Raw genomic sequence first — 23406 nt, forward strand, 5'->3', positions numbered from 1 at the left:
GATAATGGCTTTATGCAAATCAGCTCTGACCCTGTTGCCCCATGGGAACAGTCCAGTCCGAACTACAACAGCCATATCTTTCCCAGACCGGAATCAAGCATCCGAGGACCGGACCGGTTTCGAGGTAACACCTCTCATATATTCAAGCATGTACTCCATTAGGTAGGCATGGCTGTGGAGAGGTCAGTAGCACGTCAGGCATCGGCAAACCTTTTGGTCAGATTGGGAAATTAAAACAAGTTAAAACGGTGAGCCACCGTTAGGAAAGTAAATGCGCACATGGTGTACTGCAAATGAAAACAAGCAGCTCATTAGGAGTGGTGGGGGCGGGCACAGAGAGACAAGGGGGGAGTGGATGCTGGAGGGGGAGGTGTGCTGGGAGAGAGAGTGGTGCTCTTCTGCCCCTACTTTCAAAGCTGCCATGACGATGCGACACGGCGGGCAGGGGAGGGGGCGGAGCAGTAGCACGTCAGGCATCGGCAAACCTTTTGGTCAGATTGGGAAATTAAAACAAGTTAAAACGGTGAGCCACCGTTATGAAAGTAAATGCGCACATGGTGTACTGCAAATGAAAACAAGCAGCTCATTAGGAGTGGTGGGGGCGGGCACAGAGAGACAAGGGGGGAGTGGATGCTGGAGGGGGAGGTGTGCTGGGAGAGAGAGTGGCGCTCTTCTGCCCCTACTTTCAAAGCTGCCATGACGATGCGACACGGCGGGCAGGGGAGGGGGCGGAGCGGGTAAAACAATAAATAAACACGACGGCTGGACGAGAGAGAAGGGGTGGGGGGAGGAGAAATGCGACACGGCGGGCAGGAGAGGAGGGGGCGGAGCTGGGGGAGGCTGTGAGATGTGCACGCGCTTTTAAGCTCTAAGCGCATGCGCATTGAGCTTAAAAGTCACGGGCACTGCAAGGAATCGCCACGATTCCTTGCAAGTTAGTTAAAGAGTGGTTAAGCCCCCATAGTCTCGCAAGCTCGATGCGCATGCGCATCGACAGGCGAGACCTAAAAACAGCTGGCTCTTCACTCGCCTGACAGTCTTCTTTCTCACCCTCTCGGTAGGACACCAGCCACCGACAATATTCTTTATCTCTGGGGCCGGATGGCTTCTAGCAAGATAATAATAATAATAATGTAGTGCTTATATAGCGCACGTATCACCCCCGAAGAGGTCTCAAGGCGCTGTACACATACCGCTGTGGAACCCTTCCTGGCCTTTCCCTCTGAAGTGCCCACTCCTGGGCACCCACAAGGTGAAGCAAGGCATCCTAGCGCTGTTGGGGCCGTTGTGGAGATTAAGCAAGCTATTGCCCAGAGTTGCAGAGTGGGACCCATGCTTAGAATAGGCACCGAGGCGAGAATTGTCAGGTCCCGGGAAATTGAGCCCAAGACCCGCCGAGCGCCAGACCTCTGCGTCAGGGTCTACCGCTCTAACCTTTGAGCCACACTTCTCCATCGTGTGAGATAAGCCTCACTCATGTTCGTGCCCAAGGCAGCGCCAGGCAGGCAAATGCCGGGCTGGCGTGGCACTTCAGCAAGGCATACCTGCAGACTCACACGACACATAATATCGGCTCCCATCACACGGTCTCCCGGTAAGGCGCCAATATCACACGGTGCCAGCAAGCTGAAAACTACTGTAAATAGTGGGTTTCCAGCTCGTTTTTCCAAGGCTTTGAAATGTCAACGTCCATTAAGGGGTGTGAAAACACCCCAGGACATCGGCACAAGCCTCCGTAAGCTTTTTTTTTGTGGGAGGTGAGGGCTTTTGGTGCGGGGTGGGATTCAAAAGTGACTGGTAGGTACCTCTCAGAACACGGCCCAGACCCACCTCACACAGTGAGATTGTTCTTCAAGTTGGCAGGTCTGACAAGTCATTGGGGTGCCTGCCTGTGCATGTCTGTGTGCGCTGAAAGTGAAACTTTCAGTGCGTCTCGGCAGCAACTGTACATTGTAGTTTGCATGCTTGAGTGTAGGGTACTGTATTTAGAGACAAGAAGGACAAAAAAAATAAGCATTTGCAATGCAATAGGTCTCGCATTTACGAGAGTTTAAGCTATTGGCATTGTAAATTACATTTTCTTTTATTTATGTGTTGTTTTTAAAACAGATAAATAAAAGGCATTGTCATTACAATGCCAATAGCATTGCGAATGCGTTGGTGCTATAAAAAATTTTTTTAAGCGTTAGGGGAGAGCGTGTTCTGCCTGCAACAGCAGGCAGAGCAAGCTATTTGAGAAAATAGTGCTCAGAGGCTGTAATTAAAGCCTACCCAGTAACAGCACACGTAACGGGAATGTCGCCATGGGAGGTTACAAAATGAGACAAGGCGGTACTAAGGATGGACTACTAAGCCTATTGATCAATAAACAGCCACCGTTTACGGTGTACAGTGACACAAGCCAATGGAAAATATGGGTGGAGAGTGGGCAGAGCTTCAAGTCCCTACCTGAATACAGCAAGCCTCACAGAGCAGCGCATGCGCTGCCCAGGCTCGACCTAAAAATATAGGGGAAACAACACTTCTTTTCTTGGCAGCTCCCGTGCATGATATTGCGGGCATTGAACGGTTTGGACAAGTTTGCTGCAAATATGCGTTTCGCGAAATATCGAAAATGCTGTGGGGTCTGTATTTGTAGGTTAGCAAAAGGATCCATGTCGCTGTAACACAGAATATCCAGTTATAAGCTTTCCTTTAATAATTTGTTATCCAATATGAGTTCAATTGACTGTGGCCTCACAACCCAAGACTTTAACAAAAATCATTGTTTTGTTTGCTAAGAGCAGAGGAATGGAAATGTTGTGTCCCTGTGGCATGGTGTTAAGTGGTAAACCTAGCCATTAAATCATCTCTCTTCAGTCACCCTTGCTACTTCTCTTCCAGTTTTCAGTCCTTGAGTTTCCTCAGACAATGAAACATCACAGTAGTCAGACGTGCCTTAATTGGAATTGTTCTGATTGACAACCCACGCCATCGTCTATACTCTCAACTTCCCGAACCTCGTGTTGTTTAGAGCCTGGACGATTTCACCACTCACTTAACATGCTCATTCACCATAAGCTTGAATGTTAGCTTATTGTCCCTTGTCTCGTCGGTTCTGCACTGTCTTTACAACAGGAGTCATTGTGCCCGGCCTTTAGATATTGTGTAGCAACAATGTATGTAAGAGGCAGGGAGAATGAAAGGTAACGATGAAGCAGAGACTGTAGATGAGTCCATTACTGTGTAAGATCAGCCACAGCACTCCACACTAAACTGAAAGGGACTATGTGCACAGTAGGCTGCTCCAAGTGCCCACAAATTCGTCTCTTGAGTAGTTCTAGCTCTATGCACGGAACACTATTTGTCCGTTTTTACAAAAGATTAGCATATTGCGTTGTAGTGGCCTCATGCTAGTACATATTTGAGTACCACTGTGAAACGTTGTATGTGTACAAAACCCCAATAAAATCTGTTTTGAAAAAAATGGTAGTAAATGTTTGAGCATGTAATTCTGATGTTGGGTTATTCACATCTTCCTTAGAAAGAAACCTTTTTCAAATATATATTTTTGGGTGGTTCTCCTTAGTTTTTATGTCTGTTGTGAGCCAAGACCTTTTGACTTTACTAAAATTACATGTACAATGTACATGCTTAAAATGGCTTTCAGCCAGCCGTCTTCATCTATTGGTCTGTCATTGAGTCGCTCACGTTATTCTTCGGTCTACTACGAAATAGAGCATGGGGCAGTAGGTCAGCACCCTTCAGCCACTGTCTAACTTTACTATAAAAGACGACATTTTACCCTTCCATAAGGAGCACAGCCACACACAAAGTAGTCTCTTTAAGTGCCAAGGGCCTGATATGACAGTATCTGCTTTTTGAGACCAAAATAGTCTTGGTTTTAGTCAATATATTTTGACAGGGGTCCAGCAGATTCCCCAACAATACAAGTTTTGATAAAGCTAAAGCGCCAGACCTATTGGACATGTCAGTGCGTATTTGATTTTGTTAGCAGGTTCTTGGGAATGCGTGGTTTTTGTTTTAGCAAAACAGCACTCAAAGTATGGATAAGATATCTTGGATGACAAGTCCCAGTCCAATCTAAAGGGTAGCCATTAATAGGCTTGGGATCCACAAGTAAAATATGCATACCCCCTCTGGTCATGTCTCTAATTCATAAGGTAGTAATTGGAAAAAATACCACATTTACTGTTTCCTACTAACATACTGGAGATGTTTGTATTACCTTGCTCACGGATAAATCATGGCTTAGTCAGCACAAGATGAGTTACATCTGACATGTTCTGGGTAGGTCCTAAAAAAAATGGATATAGCGGCACAATCTGGCAGTTGGTACCCATATTTGAAGAGATCTAAGCATGTGTTGTTACAACTGATGGGCACACTAATCAAAGAGGTACTGCCCTACTGCCCACTACATATACTGGCAGGTGTGCAAAAATTCAGCATGAAGAATGATTGTGTCCCATATTAGCTAATTTGGTTATGAGATAGATTGAGTTCTCCTTGCCGTGATCTAGAATAATAGATGCAAAAAGTAGATTGTCATATTTGACTACACTACAACCCCGGGGGACAACATACATATCGAAATCTCTCTTCCGGACCTGGAAAAAGATTGAAGAGGACTCTGTAAATCCTGGAGGACATCTGGTCCACAGAAGTTGAGAGCCCTCGCAATTTGAACAAGAAGAGATACTGCCTCTCTTCACGTATGGGGATGGAGCAGAAAGGTCAGGTGAACTCTTAGGTGTTTGTTTGGGTCCGAGAAAGGATGATGTAGGGGTTGGTAACCAGAGGGAAGAATATGGAGAAGGTGGCAGAGCAGTTGGAACAAATAGCCTAATTCTATCCCTAAGGTAACTGACTGGGTACCTCGAACTTGGGATTCATGCTTATGCTGCTGTGCCTCCTCATGCCTTTGTAGAAAGGAAGGCCATTGCTCAGCATCTATTTTCTTTATATGATCCTTCAGTTTATTTTGTAAGCGTACTACTCTTTCTATACCAAAGATACCATGCTCTTGAAAGGACTTCTTCCCATCCTCGTTAGTGAGTCCCACCCACTCACATAAGTACTTGTACGTTCCTTACCATATTGTTTGTATGTAGGCAAGCGTCCCTTTCAGTGGGCTATGTTTATCTTTTTTTGGCACCATCGCTCCTCAACATTGTTTACTTGCACCTGGGAAACGAGGAAGGAATCTGCTGACCTTGTGCTTCCAGCTCATCTCGTGGAGGGTAAGAGGAAAAGAAATTGAATAACAAGAGGGGGGTTCCTCAGTTGTAGTTCTTCTAATTGATCTTGTGGAGAAGGATAAGTGAAGGTATCGCACACCTATAGTCCTCGATCACCTAGCATTCTACAAACCTCTGTCAACAATGGAGAGGCTCGTAAAGGGGTCGGGCGGCTAGATCAGAGGACCTCTTTCTGACTCTTTCATCCTTCAAGGGCCTGTGTTTCGGTCCTGGAGCTCCTACCTATCTTCCCTGTTAGTGCATTATTTATAGAGTCCGCTCACTCCAAACAATAGATACACACTCGTTCGCATTTTCTGCTCACTGGATGATTCCTCACAGTCCTACCTGCCCAACCAAATTGTTTTCCCTGTATTCTACCCTGGCAAGAATTTTACGCACCCCCTTTTTAACAACACCTTTTCAACCATAACACAATACATGACACAAAGCAAGAAAGTGAACAAATATGTAATAAGTGATATAACACTTTACATAAGTTTCCTTTTCTATTGGTCACTAGCCAATACTCAAGGTCCAGTGCAGCACATTGCTCCACCCCTGTCCCCATGAACAAACTCTGCCTTACCTCTGGTGCCTGGGGTCATCGTGTGCAGTTCTGGTACAGTGTTTTCCTGTCTACACCTTGCATAGTTGATTTTCTGCCTCCAGTGCACACCTTGCACCTCAAGAACCTTAAGTCCAACATGCGTTTAATAAAAGAATAGTAAATTGCATAGCAAATAATCAAGCGACAATTGTAATTTCAGCCGACCTGCACAAAATGGCCAGTTGAAGCCTGGAATATTAAATTGCATGCAATATGGAATAGTTTATTTACATTTATGTCTCTGAAAGTCTGAGGGGCACAAACCTGTGCCCCAAATGTGTTATTTCAAAGAAACGTATCTAATGAGTAGGTCTCAGAACCTTGCCAGGAAACCTTTGAAGTTAAAAAGATACAATTCATGAATACACCGCTGACTTCATTAATTTCTTTAAATTGTGCTTCTGGTTGTTAGTATTTTATCGAAAGTGAGGCAACTTTTAACTACAACATATGAGAAATGTCCAACTGTATTACCTTGATTTTAAATGGCTGCTAGACCTACTAGAACCAAGAATCTTAACAGGTGCAGTGAGGCTGAAGGGCACTTTATTAATAATAAAATAATTCTCATATTTGATTATAAAATTTCACAGTGCATACTGTCATGTACAGGTTAGCAACATTGACGTTTCAGGCCTCGGCAAATCTACTCGCCCACTCATGTTTGCTGAAACCCAGTTTCCACAGATTTTCGTTTATACGCTATATAGTTTTATAACTAAAACTGCATGTTAATGGGAAAGTTTTTACACATTTCAGTGGAAAGGAGCTCTCTGTAAATGACAGTGCACTACCAGCTGATGCTCTAGTAATGTATTTATTAAAAGTGAGTTTTTAAAGATGAACTGAGAAGCATCCCTGCCCTGATGATAATGCTATTAGTGAACTAAGAGGCATGTCGGGTGCCTTGTGTATCCTATATGTGGGCTAGATTCTTATTATGCATGAAACAAACGTTTAGTCTATTAAATCAAACCAAATAGGTTTTCTGTACAGCAGGAATGCTGAACTTACATACTGAAAAGTGCTCTCGTGATAATGAAGAAAAAGGTGACTCTGCAAAATAAAATATTTGCCTAGGATGACTTAATGTGGCCAGTTTATGGGTCAAGTGCATTACAGTTAGGTTGAATAGATTATGCAAGTTACTAGACCTGCAAGTCTAGCAACATTTATGATTTTTCAAGGCCTGTGTTAAAGCAATAGAAATACAAGATTGTTTTCACAACAAAAATCTCTTATGTTTGATTTAACCCCTTCCCTGCGGGGGTAATTCCCCCACGGTGAAAGGGGTGAGCGCTGCGGTGCTTGTGATGAGACCAGCTCGTCATGAGTCACGTGGAGCTGTGCTCATGACGAGCTGGTCTCGTCACGACCCCGCCCACTGATTAATTCGCCCGCACAGGTGGGGAATTAATCGCACGTGGGTGGAGGGCAGCCGTTATGACGAGACCAGATCGTCATGAGCACAGCTCCATCGTGACTCATGATGAGCTGGTCTCGTCACGAGCACCGAAGAGGTTAATAGACTGGAATGTCTATTCCTCATTCAAGGTGCAAAACAACAGACTTTCCTCTTAATTTACTAGTGGTATTGTCATTGCCAGGGGACAGCAATGTTTTTAAGTAGATGTTAAAAACTTTCCCTTTTAATAAATGACTTGCAATCTAGTGATATCTACGGATCAAGGTGAACATTCCATGTTTTAAAGAAATAAACTTTTTTAAATTTAAAGATATTTTATCACATTTTCTACCATGTCTAGTGTAAGCTTTTTCCAGTAAATATTTTTATAGTTTGTCTCCAGACCCTTAGCTCGTTTCTTCCTCCTGTTTTATTGGCTTGTCTACCTCTAAATGTATGCTTGCTGCTTAAAAAGGGGCAGTCTCTGGTGTGGCCACCGACCCTGCAGTCTAGGAAGCATGTGGCTATGTTTTGCGCACCCCCATCAAAAGTGAAGCTGTTCTATCCTGACGCCCCGTGCACCCTACAACTGCGAGGACCCATTCGCTCTCAGCCCTCTTCCCTGCCCCTCCTGTCAGTGCCTGGGGGGCCGCGCCAGTCCTGGTACAGCCGCTGTGTTTTGCCTTGTTGCCGTTTGATGTCTGCACTTGGACATGAAAGCTTATGTGTGTTTTAAGTAGAAAGGGGAGCTGCGGACTGCTCATTTGTTTGCCTTTTGTGAAGCTGTCGTGCTCCAGTCGGCTCCTTTGTGGGCGGGTGAAAGCCTCTGAATGGCGGCATTTCGCCGTTTGGTGGTTTTAAACTTCGCTGTTAATCCACGGCGGCCTGCTGCTGCTCCTCACAGGGGGGAACGGGGAAGAGGCGGGAAGAAGCTAGTGCAGGGGGCGGGGGGTGCTGGCCACGAAAGCCTCGCGCCCCTTGTCCTTCAAGCCTAATTGCTATCTGTCACCGAGACCTCTGCGTGCCCTCGAACATTTAACACGTGTGTGCATAGGTAGCAAGCCCCATCAGCTTTAAAACAAAACAGTTACTGCAGTTGCTTCTGCTTGTTTGAGTTCGGGTTGCCCCCTGCCCCTATCATTCCGTCCATTTGTTCGTGTATTGGTTGACTGGCAAAGGCTTATGCACACCAAACTGCTTGGGTGCACAAAAACATGTTTTCGACACACAGATGCCAGGCGTCTGATTGGCAGACTCGGGTACTGAGAACATCTGTACCCCCATCAGTAGCTCAGTACAGCAGTCAGGCGGTATCACAGTGGGTCAGCTGCATGCTCATTTTAGGGTTAAGGTTGGCATGGGGTGGCATATGAGGTGCAGTGTGTTTTGCAGTGTGTTTTGCAGGTTGTTTCCTTTCTTACTTGACAAGGCACATACATCTACTCATGCATAGGCAGGAGGAGAAAGTGTATTTCCATGGTGTTGGCGAGCGGTGAGAACCCCCTTATTAATTTACAGGTGGGCTTTCTAATGGCGGCGAGGGTTATTTAGTATTCAAAGTCGCATAATTGTTAACACAACTGATCCTCCCTACCGACAGTCCACAGGATTAAGTTGCGAGAAGGAAAACAGCATTTTGAAATCTGTGATTTTAGATTAGGGAGCGAATGAACAGGGCAGTGAAGGGGTTTGTCATAATAACATAGGCTTTTTTTTATTTTCAACATCTGTTTTATTAAAGCCCCAGTCGGGGATACGCAGAGAAAAGAGTGACACTTACACAGCGATAAGCCTACAACCCCCAAGGGGCCGGCCACGACACATAACTTGCTGCGCAATAGTTTCTCGTGCATGCATGACCTGCTGTTCTTTCAGTCTCGTATTCAATGTTCTGTCTACAACCCAATCGGGCCGTCCATATGAAAGAGCATTACGTGCAGTCCACCACGCCCAGGTGTCACCCCGCCTTAGGCTCAACCCCGAAGGTCGAGCAGCAACTAGTGGGCCAAACGGAGACAAACATCGGACCATAGCGGTCCAACACACAACCAGGGGCCTAAAAGAAGGCAACAAAAAAGTTAGTGACAGTATCTAGAAACATTGGCTTTTTAAGGTATGGGCGAAGTGGGCAATTGCCCCGGGCCTCCACCTTCCAAGAGGCGCCCGAAAAGTCAACTTTCTCACTCTGTCACATCTTTCTACTTTTCTATCTCAGCCTTTAATTTATTATTCAATATTGCTTAGCATCATAGGGCTTGATTAGCAAAAAATGGGTAATTAAATCCAAGCTGTTAAACACAGGGGTCCCTTAAGTATGTCTTGCCTAGGGCCCCCAAAATCCTTAAGATGACTCTGCATAATAAGGCCAATGCACAGTGGAAATTGTGTAGACCATGTCACTGTGAAGTTCGCTGCTTCAGCATTGTTGTAGCCCTACTTGTAAATCCTACGTCCACAACAGTGTATGAAAACCGCATGCTCCTTTATTAAGCGGTATGGTATAGGGATCCTAAAATAACCTTTAATTAAAGTCGGTAACTTGCTGATTCAAATATATGCAAATTATCAAAATTGCGGAATTATCCCGATATATGTTGTGTGTACAGTTTTACTTTCTTTGAGTGCCAGGGTTAGCACTTTGCATAGTGGTTGTGTTTGTTTCTGATGTTCCCATGCAGTGTTGTTTTGTGTATGCTTCCTACTGTGGATGGTGATACGGCCTATCTTATCCAGCTGGCAACTGGGGGGCCTGTGCAACTTCTCAAAGCGTGTGGCACAATCCATTTACGAAAGTATAGTCTCACTAGAGTTTAGTTATATTAAAAGTCACTTTCTTATTAGTAGTTATGTAGAGTGAGAATTACTAGTTTTTATTGTAAATCTATGTGTATGGAATTAATCGAAAGAAGTGAAATACTTAAATAATTCTATAGGTTTTTAAAAATTTCCAGTTTAATTGCTAACCTCTGACAACGTACTTGTGTACTCCTAAATACTGAATGAATGAAAAGTGACATTTGTAGAATCGACAAATGGCAGAAGTGAGGCCTGGGTGTACAGCGGAACCCCCTCCCCTTCGTCCGAACCAGACCTTTAAACGTGCAGCTGTGTTGGGCAGTGGCACAGCTCCAGACCTTTTTGGGTTGCTTTAAATTTGTACCTGGGTGTAAGTCCCATGGAACACATATTCCTTAGCTAGAGATCCAGAGGGAGCTTCACCGCGTGTGTAGTCTCAATTTAGCTGCACCATTTCCGGGGTGGTGGGATCTTCTCTTAATGTGTTCGCAATGGAGCTATTAGAGTGTCCCCACAATACATACAGTGTTCCTCATTCTCTCATGGTGGCCTCCTTATAGATTTTCATGTTAGTAGGACCTTTTCTAGCTTCGAGTGGAGTGTCCCATAATACATTTTTTTTAACCATCCGATGTCGAGAATTTTCAGCTTTGTATCCCTACAAGACTTCACGGCTGACTCAATAGCATTTAATGTTAGGAAGATTTAGACTTCATGTTTGCTAAATTCTACTGTCCCTTTAACAGTATTCTGCTGTTCCAAATTGTATTCATCATCGGATGTACCTTAGCAGAAACCATGCATGTTCGCTTTGTATATGGAAAACCAGCAAAGCAACACGAGTGATCGCTGGAATGGTCCCGGCGCCCGGAGGGTAGGAGAGGTAATAGCGGAGTATGGAAAACCAGCTCCATGTAATGCCAAATACACTTACCCATCGATGTAATGTGCACTGCAGCTACCTTAGCTTACCTACGTATTTTCTACACACTAGCTTTGAGATTGTAAGCGCCTGGATACCTTATCGGGTGATTAGCCACGCTCTATAAATCCTGATTGATAGCTTCACTTTGGTCATCGGTCCTTGAGAATATGTCTGTAACCTACACTAGCCGTCACTACTGTCATTCTCCCGTTTGTGCTTTGCTTTGTCATCTTGTCACGATTGAAGGAGATGGAGTTGAATGCAATAGTAAGAATAGGTTGCTTACTTTAGAGGTGGTCAAGCAACTGAAATGTCGAGCCAGGCTTTGGATCAGCTTGCGTGGTTCGGTTGGGACTTCGAGCCAATAACGAGCCGAGCTTCTGTTTGCCACCCTCTACCTATGATGTGGCATTAGTCAGAGCAGCCGACTGTGGAACTGGGGAAACCGGTTCAAGTCTCTTTTTGAGTCGTTTCAACATCCTGTGATTCTGGGCAAATTACTAAATCTCCCTGTGCCTATAAACCATGCATGTGACCGTGTGTAATGTAACTGGCACGCGTGAAGCGATCCAATAATTTTGGGTCGAGTTTGTGCTATATTTTAAGAACTCTAGAAAAATGCACTTAAAGGTAAAAGCAATGCTTTAAGGTATGAAAAGACAAACTAGATACCCGTTTACTGGCTGATATATACAAAGTCAAAAAAGGCGGCTTCCCTGCTTAAATTGTGTGATCTTAGGCTAATATTTCATTTCACCAAAAGTCTTTTTCCTTCATTATAGAGGATCAAAGCACTTTCAAATATGTGAATTCAGACTTCCAGTTGTACAAAATTATACTTTTCTGTGCACTGCTATAATGGGCCCTATTAATGTCAAAGCTTGTACATGTTAAAGGAATACACTTAAAAACATTTTTTCAACAGACTTTCCCACATTGAAGTGGTGTTTGTTGTATGATTTAGATTGCAATAATTTTCAGGCTCGGCTCGCCCACAGGCTCTAAGATCCGAGTCAGACCCTTGGCTCGGCTCTGGTTCAGCTCCCCGTCTTAATTTATTGGCTCGCTCACCTCTTGTATCTTACGTGCTTGCCATTCGCCAAGAACCACATTTCCAGCACTGCAGCATCGGTCCTGGTCTGGAATCTAGCTGGTCTACAGTTGTTAGGAACAGGTACATGATGTAGGCAGAAGGTGTGTGGAGAGTGTGCAGAGGGTTGCTGGAAAACCCCAGAATGCATGCACCTTTGGCCCATTCAACGTCCTCTTTCCGTGTTTTCAGTACTGTAAACAAGGAGAGCGTTGCCACACACTGTGACTGCATCAGGGTAGGGCAAACATACTGAATGTGTTGTATTCTACCCCCTTTTCTGTTATGTTGAGTTATTCATCCGTTATTAAAATATTATGAGGATGACTAAGGCACTGAATTGCTTCTGTTCTAAATGCATAAAAGTTTACAGTAAGTGAACTAAGGCACAGTTGTAAGAAAACAGGCCCTTTCATTTTATCCCATTATGTTAAGTTGTAGAACTAGATTCTATTTTCCTGGGCCTGGCTGCTGCACTTTTTATCCACTGATGTTTTTTAATTTCATTTATGTTTTAAGTTTCTTCTCCCTGAGTGGATTTAAAGGACATTCCAACCAAAGGCAATGACCTGGAACAAATGATGCATACATTATTTATACGTGCTAGGAAAGGACCTCTGTATGCACAGAAATTCGCCTGCGCTTTTTTAAATACCAAATATTTTGTTTTCCCCTTCCTGATAATATGGAAGTGTAAGAGAAACCGATCTAAGTCCCAAAGAGCTAAAAACCTTGCAAAAAAGGTGGTTTCATGTATGCTAATGAAAATATTATAATTCAGCTGTCCTGTAATGGTTTTTAGGCTGAATGGTGAAGCTTATTTGTAAAATATGCAAAAGTCTAAAAAGTGTACTGATTAACTTTTTTGAAATTAAGTCGTTGAGTAAACTACCAGAGTCATCATTCTGGGAGTCAAGTGCCACTGATTAAGTAATTTTCTACCCGAAAATCCCAAAAGCGGGTTCGGTAGTTTGAAGGTTTGAAAATACAGCGTTATTATAACTTTTCTCCTATGGAATGGGAATTACTGGCGAAATCGACGTAACTGCACCGATTTCTGCAGCTCATTGCTAAATTCCATGCAGTTTCCGAAGTCAAATTGCTCACAAGTTTGCCTAGCGAAATGTGCCTTTGAACAATTGGACTCACTAATCCTCCACTAAAGCACTTTACAATCTCCACCCTGAACCTAGCACCCTCCTGATCTTTGTCATACTCCTAGAATTGCAAAATTCAACTTACAATCTTTATTATATGATTTGAAATGATGTGCTATATTTAGGATTATTGAAAGCGAAAATCGATGTATTTATATTCACTGCTTGTGCTCCACCTTCTAACTTTAACTCTTTCGACGCTATTGACGGCACCGTTCCGTCACGCCCCTCGGGTGGGCTGTGCTCATGACGGAACGGTTCCGTCATGGCCCGCTCGCCGCGCCTGTGCGGCGCGTTTCATTAAGCGGGCGTAAGCACAGCTCACCCGCGAGCCATGACGGAACGGTTCTGTCACCCACGTAGGTGAGCCGCGCGCCCCCCGTGACCGTACGCGCTGCGGTGGAATAGCCGCCGCAGCGAAGGTGTTAAAATGCATTGTTTTCTGAGCCCTAGCTCTCTTGCTAGATTTCTCGGAGATTGTGAAGTGTTAAGGAAATAAATTGATGTTCTGTTTTGCAGGAACTGCCTCAGGAAGGCTATGGAAACAGGTCGCAACCTCCCATGATCTCAGGAAAGCCAAACCATGAGGATTTGAACCTGCTGCAGCAGGAACGGCCATCAAGCCTACCAGTAAGTGGTTTTATCATTTGTAATCTAATGATGCAGTATTAATTCAGTTGGAATAATGTTGCATACTCAAGCTCATTGATAAGGGATGTATTGATTTATTGTTTGATATATGAAAATGTGAAGAGACAGAGTTTGAACATTCGTGGTTAGTGGCGAACACTCTAGTGGAGACTCTACAGAAGTGAAGTTACCTTTAACAGAACCAGCACAAGTAATATTTAGCGATGTTGCAGCAATATTTATAGGAATTCTATCCTCCTAGGACCATTGGACCCTTCGTCAGATGCAAATGAACTGAATTATCAAAAATGAGTGGCATGCTCAAATGAGTTTGAGTGTGCCACCCCCGCCAAATTTCACCAGCTCGACCCCAACCACCCAGCTTACTGTCCCAGATGCCAGGTGCCCATGGCAGATTTCGCCCTTAAGACCTGGACATGTAATAAAATAGCATCGTACTGGCGAGACATAATCACGATTATATCCCACATTAAACAACTCACTATTGAACACTTCCCGCTGCTTGCGCTCTTGGGATACGTCCAGACCATTCGCAAACCCTCCCGCAGGTGTGTAGAAATTGCACTGCTGCTGGCGAAGAGGCAGCTCGCCATACACTGGGGCAATAAGCACTCGCCCAGCAATCACACCTGGATTAAGAGTCTGATATGCTGCAACACAAATAGTGAGCTGTACGCAGTCCTACAACCCCCTCTCTGGACCCTGAGACAAATGGCAGCTACTACGCTCCTATCTTCTTATGCTAGACCCAGACGCGGATGAGCAAACGAGGCTGGAGTCACCGTCCCAAACTGGCGGGCACACCATAAAAAAGGATTTGATTGCAATGAGATGCCTCAAGGGGTCTTAGAATCCCTGCACTTATGGTAGGCTTTGTACAAGGCCCTGTGTGATGCATGGATATGCTCATATATTTCGTGTTTTTATATATATATATATATATATATATATATATATATATATTATGGCACAGGCTTCTGGACATTAATTTTCCCTTTTCTGTTTATTCTTTTTCTGAAAATAAAAATAAAGTTTGGAAAAAAATGATTTTGCCAGGGTCGGGGTGCATGTTAGGTCTTGCTGCCGCTGTGGAAAGCGGGATAGCGACTTACTCGGGTAGACTGTTCAAGTCTTCATGGCTAATGATGGTCTTATAATAGAAAAAACGAGGAGTTCTCATTACCAAGAGCTGGGAGAGTCTTTACGGTTGCTTCCCAGACCAGCAGGAGGTTTGTTTCCCCACAAACGTTCTTTTGCCAAGTCTAGCAGATTTGTCTGAATCTGCTTGGGACCTATAACCCCGTTACTGAAACCTTACCTTCCTGCTGAACACGCAGTCCAGGCTTGCAAGAACAAGTTGTGCCTGTACTTCGTTCAGCTAGCAGCAGCACATGGACTCAAGTATCCACTGACTTAAAAAAAAAAAAAAAAAAAATCATGAACAATACATTGTGACAAAGATATAACACTGCAAAGATTGGAATTCTGTTTTTTAGTGAGCATGTTGGTCATTACAAAGAATGGGCATTCTCCAGTATTAGGGGTGTCTTTCATAGATTCACATGCCTGAATCATTCCCCGTCGTCGGAGTGGGAGTCCCACGGTATATAAAAAAGCAATAATATGCTATAAATACATAGTAAATACCAATAAAAAACAAACCAGGAAGTAAAGTAGCCAAGCTACAGAAGAAAAAACTTCCACATTAGTGACTATCCCTGTCATTTTGTGTAGCCCAAACTGCAGCCAATCAGGCGACAGCACCCACCAGAAGGTTCCCCCCAGAGGCTCAGGCTGTCAGATTTTTTACCGCACGTCGTGTGCAGGGAGTCTCCCTGAGCTCTGCTCAGTTTCTTCATTTACATTATATATATCTATTAAATTTTGTGATATTTTCTCACACGAAGTCTATTTGTTGACCCTGTGTCACTGGTGGAAAGCTGAGACCGTTTCCATGGATCATTTTGTCTGGCTGTTGCTGACATGGTAGGATAGAAGGGGATGTTCTTGTGATTTGGCTACCCCCCTTCTCATGTGGGAGGATTTTCGATGTTTATATGGCGCCTTTCTGTGCAGTCATGTTTTTGGCTTAACTTCACCAGCTGAGGTTGCTTCTAAGGTAAGGGTCCTTGACCTGCTACGAGTCTGCCTCCCACATCTACGCCCACGAGATTTACTCTCGGGCGTTTAGACTCGTTCTGTGCATTTTTCTTCTGAGGAGGTGCCAGCTTGTTGACTAGACGCTCTTGGTATTCTACGACGGCAATCTCTGTCGTCACTGGTGATCTACGGTGTCACAGGGCTACAGGATCCTGTTGACAGAGCCCTCAAATGCACTGGTTGTAAGTCGCAGGAAGCTGCGCAGCCGACAAAGAGCTTCGTTGACCAACAGCCTTTTCACAAAATGCAATTTTGCCTCGTCAATGCTGAGCCTCGACGACGAGTTTTGCCGCGTCGACGACGAGCAACGTCGACTGTGATGGTGGCATCGTCGACGGGAACCTTTCGTCCACGACGACGAGCCTCGTCGACGACGAGGGAGCTCCGTCGACGGCGAGCCGCGTTGACGGCGAGCCTCGTCGACGGTGAGAGGTGTCCCTCGTCGACGCTGAAGAGCAATCGTCGACGGTGAGGAGCCTCGTCGACGGTGGAGAGCCTCGTCGACGGAGGGGTGCCTCGTCGACGGTGAAGGACCTCGTCGACGGTGAGATGCCTCGTCGACGGTGGGGAACATCGTCGACGGTGCAGGGTGTCCCTCGTCGACGCTGAAGAGCAATCGTCGACGGTGAGGGGCCTCGTCAACGGTGAGGAGCCTCGTCGACGGTGAGGAGCCTCGTCGACGGAGGGGTGCCTCGTCGACGGAGGGGTGCCTCGTCGACGGAGGGGTGCCTCGTCGACGGAGGGGTGCCTCGTCGACGGTGAGGAGCCTCGTCGACGGTGAGGAGCCTCGTCGACGGTGAGATGCCTCGTCGACGGTGGGGAACATCGTCGACGGTGCAGGGTGTCCCTCGTCGACGCTGAAGAGCAATCGTCGACGGTGAGGGGCCTCGTCGACGGTGAGGAGCCTCGTCGACGGTGAGGAGCCTCGTCGACGGAGGGGTGCCTCGTCGACGGAGGGGTGCCTCGTCGACGGTGAGGAGCCTCGTCGACGGAGGGGTGCCTCGTCGACGGAGCAGTGTGTCCCTCGTCGACGCTGAAGAGCAGTCATCGACGGTGAAGAGTCTCGTCGGCGTTTGAGAGCCTATTCAGCTGACATAGTCAACTGAAAGCTTGGGCGACGGTTGGCTCAATAGCAGTGGGCCACTGACAGTGGCCCTTCTGACATGTGATCCATCGGCACTTGGCCATTGGCAGTGGACCTGGCATCTCTAGGCTATCAACAGTGGGCCTATAAACAGTGCAGTTGGGGCCATTAACAGTGGGCACATCGGCAGTTGCCACGCAGGCTTTACGTCCGTACACAGTTGACCCATTGACGACAGTTCTCTTAATCACTAGCAGGCTCGTCGACGTCTTTCAAAGTTGACAAACTACTCGATTCATCAATCATCCTCAGTGATGGTGAGTTTTATTGTGGAATGTTGGCCAAGTTAAGGATCAGTTTTCGTTGCCAACAAGAAGTACGTCTACGGAGGACTTGTAGACTGACAGCGTCAGCAGTCACCTCCACAGTAGTTTAAGTCTGCAACAGTTTTCCTATGCGGACACTGGGGGTCACGTTTTCTTGTGTACCTCTCTGATGCTGGACCCAGTCCATGGTCAGGTTAGTCGACGCTTGGTCCAGTTGGGCTTATTACAGTGTTACTTTACCCTACTTATTAGTCGTAGCCTCCTTTCAGCAAGTTACGGGATCTTGCATGATTCTTTATTCTTCTATCCTCCGGCGGATGTTGACGGATTTAACCTCTCATGTAAGGAACGGTGACGCGCTTTCGTCAAGCCCTTGTCACCAGGATAGAGGCAGACGGTTTCTTTCTCTTTCAATATTGTATTGACAGAGATTTTGAGCTCTGCTTAAGCCAAAAGATCATTTACAACAAGGGGTGGTGATGGACAGAGTCTCTGAATTAAGCAGAGTACTCTCACCCAGTCAAGAGATCAGGGCTAGATCCAACACCGTTTTATAGCTCATTGCACCATCCCAGTTTCAGAACCTGGCTGTATGCAAATTAGTCTGTCCCTGGCCCAGTGCATCATGGGAACAGGGCAGACCAGACTACAAAAGCCAATTCTTACACTGGGAAGGAAACAAGCTTCTTTGGACTGGGTAAGAGTGGTCTGCTTAATTCAGACACTCTGTTCATCACCACCCCCTTTTCTGTATCGTTTTTGGCCACTATAGGTGTGGCAGGGTATACTCAGACATGAGTCCCTTTCTCACTGCTCCATCAGGATTCAAGCAAGCCGGGCCGAAGAGGCTGAAATGCCAGAAACCGGTCCCCGGTAGCTTGTCTCCTTTCTGGTGAAGAATTGGCTTGGTAGTTTGGTCTGCCCTGTTCCCATGATGCACTGGGCCAGGGACAGACTAATTTGCATATAGCCAGGTTCTGAGCTGGGATGGGGCAGTGAGATAAAGAACGGTGATGGATCAAGCCCTGATCTTTGGACTGGGTAAGAGTGGTCTGCTTAATTCAGACACTCTGTTCATCACCACCCCCTTTTCTGTATCGTAAGCCAAAAGATCGGCGCTGGTGACTCTCGGGCAATCTTTTAGCTCTCTGGACAGGATCAATTTTAACATAGGGGCACAGAATGTGCGTATCCTTGAATACCCCTACACTGGCGTTTCTAGAATTTTTAACAAAAAGGATGGACAAAAGATAATCATCAACAAAACACCGTGCAGTGTACATTACATCTCCAAGTTTTGCAGTATTGTGTTGCGGAGTTAAGGTTGGAGGAACGGGGGGCGTGGCTAGCCGAGCAGCGAGATGGCCGCTCTCTGAGTGAGCTCCGCCGGCTACTCCAATTAATCCTCTAAGTTATCCTGTTCCTGGCGCCTGCAGACCCCCGTTCCTCCCGGGTTCCGCTCAGTACACCCGGGTGATCCTTCGGCCCGAGTTTGGAGCGAGGAGGCGTTTCTCCTTGGAAGCGGAGACGGACTGAATTTTCAGCGGCCGGCGTGCTGGTCTTGATCCTCACCGGAAGTGCCTCTCGCTGGGAGCCGCGAGACACTGTGGGCCGCGGCTGCGGAGGCCCCTGCAGCTTGAGCAGACTTTGCGGAGGACCGGCGCTTGCCGCGACACTGCAGAGGGAACTTTACTGTTGGACCCCCGCTGCAGCCGACGACGGTCTAAACTGAGGGGCTAGCAGAGACTGGCGAGGCTTGGCGGGGGCGGCCGCGCTGTGGCGGAGTGATCCTGCGTCCACCTGAGGCGGCGCTGGCCTGTGGGGGGCCCGGTGACGGACGAAAGGGTCGCGTCTGCACCACCTGCATTGCAGCGGAGGCCGGAGAGGAGGTGAGAAAGTGCTGCGGAGGGACGGGGTTAACTTGGCGATCCTCTCGCTTCGAAGCCGCGCCCGGACCTCCCGCGGATCTCAGACTCAGCGGAGCGGACCGCCGCACGTATGGTGGGACGCCTTGCAGCCCTGATCCCCTGGAACCCCCGGGCTGAGTTTTTCCTGCCTGGCGAGTGGATTCCCCATTGCGCTACGGGAGCCCGCCATTTTGGGCCCTGAGGAGGCCCGCTCAGCGCGCGGCAGTTTGATGACCTCACTGGACACCTGCGGCTATCCTTAACGCGGCTGGCCCAAGATACCGCGTTCGCACCATCACGCCTGGCGCGCCCTGGCATTACCTGGACAATCACGAGCAGGCGGAGCACTTGCTGGCAGTGGCGCAAGATAGGTGCTACCCCATTGCGGGGCCGGTGGATTTCTTCGGACTGCGGAGATGGGGAAGAACGACGCCAAACAGGCTAAACTAAGCTTTGACAATAGAAAGCCACCGAAAAACACGGCGATGGAGTCGGATAATGGCGCATCGTCATCGCAAGGTGCAACCCCGGACATAGATTTTGGGGCCCTCATCATGGAGGTGAGAACCAGCTTGAAGAGCATAGATGCCAAGCTTGATAATATGGCTGCGCAACTCGAATCCGTGAAAGCAAAGGTGGACACTCACGAGAAGAGACTGGACTGTCTCGAAAATAGGCAAACTGAATGTTGCGAATTCCAGCAACAGGCCAAGCGGCACATCACGACGCTGGAGCGGGAAATCGACAAGTTGCGCGCCAAGTCGGACGATTTGGAAGCACGCTCCAGAAGATCCAACATCCGCATTACAGGCATTCCGGAGACTACCAACACAGGAAAGATGGAATCGTTTGTGTCGAGCCTCCTACATGAACTGTTCGATCCAGATCTGTCCCCGGTTTTCGCGGTGGAGAGAGCGCACAGGTCCCTTGGGAAAAAACCCCCGATGGGCGCCCCTCCGCGTCCAATTCTGGCTAAACTGCTCAACTACCAGGATAGGGACGTCGTTCTGCGCTTGGCGAGAGAGAAGGGTAAGATCACGCACCAGGGCAATCACATCTCCTTCTACCCGGATTTCACCCCCCTGGTACAAGCGGCCCGCAAAGAATTCCTACCAGCAAAGAAAATTCTACTGCAAGCTGGCGTGCCCTACTCTCTCCTATACCCGGCAAAATTGAAGGTTCAACACGACAACACCTCTCACTTCTTCACTGACGCCAAATCAGCCCTCAAGTTCGCCAAACACATTTGTGCTGGAGCCAGGAGAAAATCACCAAGGCTTGAGGAAGCTTCAGATCAACTCAGTGACAATGACTGAGGACTCTACAACGCCCACCCTGCACGGCTGCGAATTTACTCTTTGCCTCGAAGTTGGGAGCCTGAGTCTGACTTGAACACAGGTCTGTTACACCCGAACTGACTCATTGGGGGTAAGTCATAGAGACGCTTTTGTGCACAAAATTTTGCTGCCGTCACCGCGCCTCCTTTGGGACATTGGTTGCTTGCGGACTTTGTGGACCAAGGGATGGGGGCACTGCTAGAGCCCAGGAACTCTAAAGTTTGACTGTAGCCACCCCGCGTATACGGGGGTGTTTGCCGAGCGCACCACGCCTCATGGGGTGCCTCCCTTTGTTGTTGTTGTTGGGGTATTTCCACGCTATGCGTGCGAGTTTCTGGGATATGTCACGACCTAATTGGGGGGTTGCTGAGGGAGGGGGGTGGAGGGGGGGATTTCACAAGTTGTGAGTTTTAGTTCACATCTGGTGCAATGTACTACTACACATGCCTATATATTTGCGCGCTGGGTCTGCAGCTATGGTGTCTGGGTGCCTGTCTGGCCTCCGGGGGCGGGGATATGTGGTGGGATTTCGATGCTGTCCTGCACTCTAATGGGGGGTATCAAACTCTGGACTTGGAACATTAGAGGCCTTGGGGACTTCAAGAAGGCCCGTCTACTGCATGGCATGTTGTCCAGACACAACGTTGATATTTGCTTCCTACAAGAAACTCATTTAAACGTGACCCCCTCGGCTCGATTGAAAAATTCCAGATGGGCGCACGTCTATTCTTCCATCTACTCCAATTATGCAAGGGGCGTTGCCATACTCATTCGCAGAGGGTTGGATTGGAGGGAGTACTCCCAGGTGCGTGATGTGGAGGGAAGGTATGTCTTGCTCCATGGGTCTTTACAGGGGCGACCCATTGTCCTGGCTGCAATCTATGGCCCCAATGTGGACGATCCTGACTTTTTCAGAAGTGTTTGGGCGAGGATTGAGTTGCTGAACTGCCAGACGGTTGTGCTGGGGGGGGATTTCAACATTGTATTGAATGATGACATGGATCGTAGGGGTGTGAGCAGACCGCAGCATGCTAGAGCGCGTCAGGCGATCTTTGATGTCATGAATGAGGGTCTGCTTTCGGATGTGTGGAGAGCTAGGAATCCGGGAGTCAAAGTGGGGACCTGCTACACCTGCCATAAAGCTGCCTGGTCAAGGCTAGACTTCTGGTTGGTGTCTCCTGAAGTTGCGACATGGGTGTCGAATGTTGATATCATGGCTAGATCACTGTCGGACCATGCTCCGTGTATGTTAGAATTGCGCCCCCCAGACACTCTACACAGGGCGTTCCAATGGCGCCTTCCCCCACACGTGCTCACAGACCCAGTGTTCGTAGAGGAGATCAGAGAGGACATCACTAAATATTTTGATGAGAATGCTGGATCTGCCACATCTGAGGCTATTGTATGGGATGCCTTTAAAGCTGTAATCAGAGGTCAGTGTATAGCACGCAAAGCAGGGGTCCTACGCACCATCAGGGACACGTTAGCTAACCTTGAGGGGGAACTGAAAGACCTTGATGTTGCTTTTAGCTCTGATCCGTCGTTGGAGATTGCTGGCGCTCTAAAAACCAAATTGCTGGCCTTCAGTGAGGAAGCGGAGCGGGAGGTGAGATTTCTGGGGAAACAGGCTGAAGCGCGCAGGTATGGGGAAGGGGATAGGCCGAGCAGGACCCTTGCCAGGCTGATTACTCCTCGCACACAATCGAACTACATCCACACTATTTATGATAAATCCGGACACTTAGTGATGGGCCCAGAGGCAGTGTTAGGCGCCTTCGCGGACTTCTATGCTACCCTGTACACCTCAAGGCAACCCACGGCACCGACATCACTGCGTGAATTTCTTGACTCCATAGCACTCGTATGGTTCAACGACAACCACAGACAGTACATGGACCTCACCGTCACAATACAAGACATCGCCCAGGTGATTAAAAGCATGCCGGCCAATAAAGCCCCTGGCCCAGATGGCCTGACCACCTCCTTCTATAAAACCTATGTAGCTGAACTGGCGCCGAAACTACACTCTGTATTTATCGAGGCCCTCGAATTAAATTCCCTTCCAGACTCCATGCGTGAGGCTCTAATTATCACACTACTCAAGCCGGATAAAGATGAACAACAGCTAGACTCCTACAGGCCCCTATCTCTTATCAACGTGGATGCTAAAATATACGCGAAGGTCATTGCAGATAGATTACAACCGATGTTGCCTATGATTGCGCTTCCAGATCAATCGGGATTCATCCCTGGCCGCGCGACATCACATAATCTCAGAACTATCTTCTCTGTCCTTCACTATTTACACCCATCAGTACAGGCGGCGGTGGTGTTCCTTGACGCCACCAAGGCCTTCGACTCCTTAGAGTGGCCCTACCTCTTCAGTGTCCTAAGGCGGATGGGCTTCAGCCAGAACTTCATGACCCTGATCAGGCTCCTCTACACGGCACCCAGAGCCCGGGTGAGCGTTAATGGTCTCATCTCCAAGCCATTTAGTGTCTCAAGAGGTACTAGGCAGGGATGTCCTCTGTCCCCGCTCCTCTTTGCGATAGCGATGGAGCCGCTTGCGGCTCGAATACGGCAACACCACACCGCCAGGGGCATTGGATTTAGTGCTAGAAGCTTACTGATTTCGCTATACGCGGATGATGTCACCTTGTACGTCCTGAATCCTAAAGATAACCTGAGTCCGCTACTCCGTGAATTTGTACGATTTGA

The 23406-nt window shown here is 47.4% G+C and overlaps 1 protein-coding gene across 4 annotated transcripts in view; it reads left to right on the forward strand.

Annotated features, from left to right (window-relative positions):
- ARID1B (AT-rich interaction domain 1B) overlaps positions 1 to 23406 on the forward strand; it is an 807447-nt gene that overhangs the window by 260791 nt on the left and 523250 nt on the right. For all 4 annotated transcript variants that reach the window (XM_078648614.1, XM_078648616.1, XM_078648615.1 and 1 more), the window contains one exon: positions 13743 to 13853. In XM_078648614.1, coding sequence (XP_078504740.1) covers positions 13743 to 13853 — 111 coding nt within the window. The remainder of the gene's footprint in view (positions 1 to 13742; positions 13854 to 23406) is intronic.

This window comes from Lissotriton helveticus, chromosome 6, assembly GCF_964261635.1.
Source record: "Lissotriton helveticus chromosome 6, aLisHel1.1, whole genome shotgun sequence".
In the NCBI taxonomy this organism is placed as follows: Eukaryota; Metazoa; Chordata; class Amphibia; order Caudata; family Salamandridae; genus Lissotriton; species Lissotriton helveticus.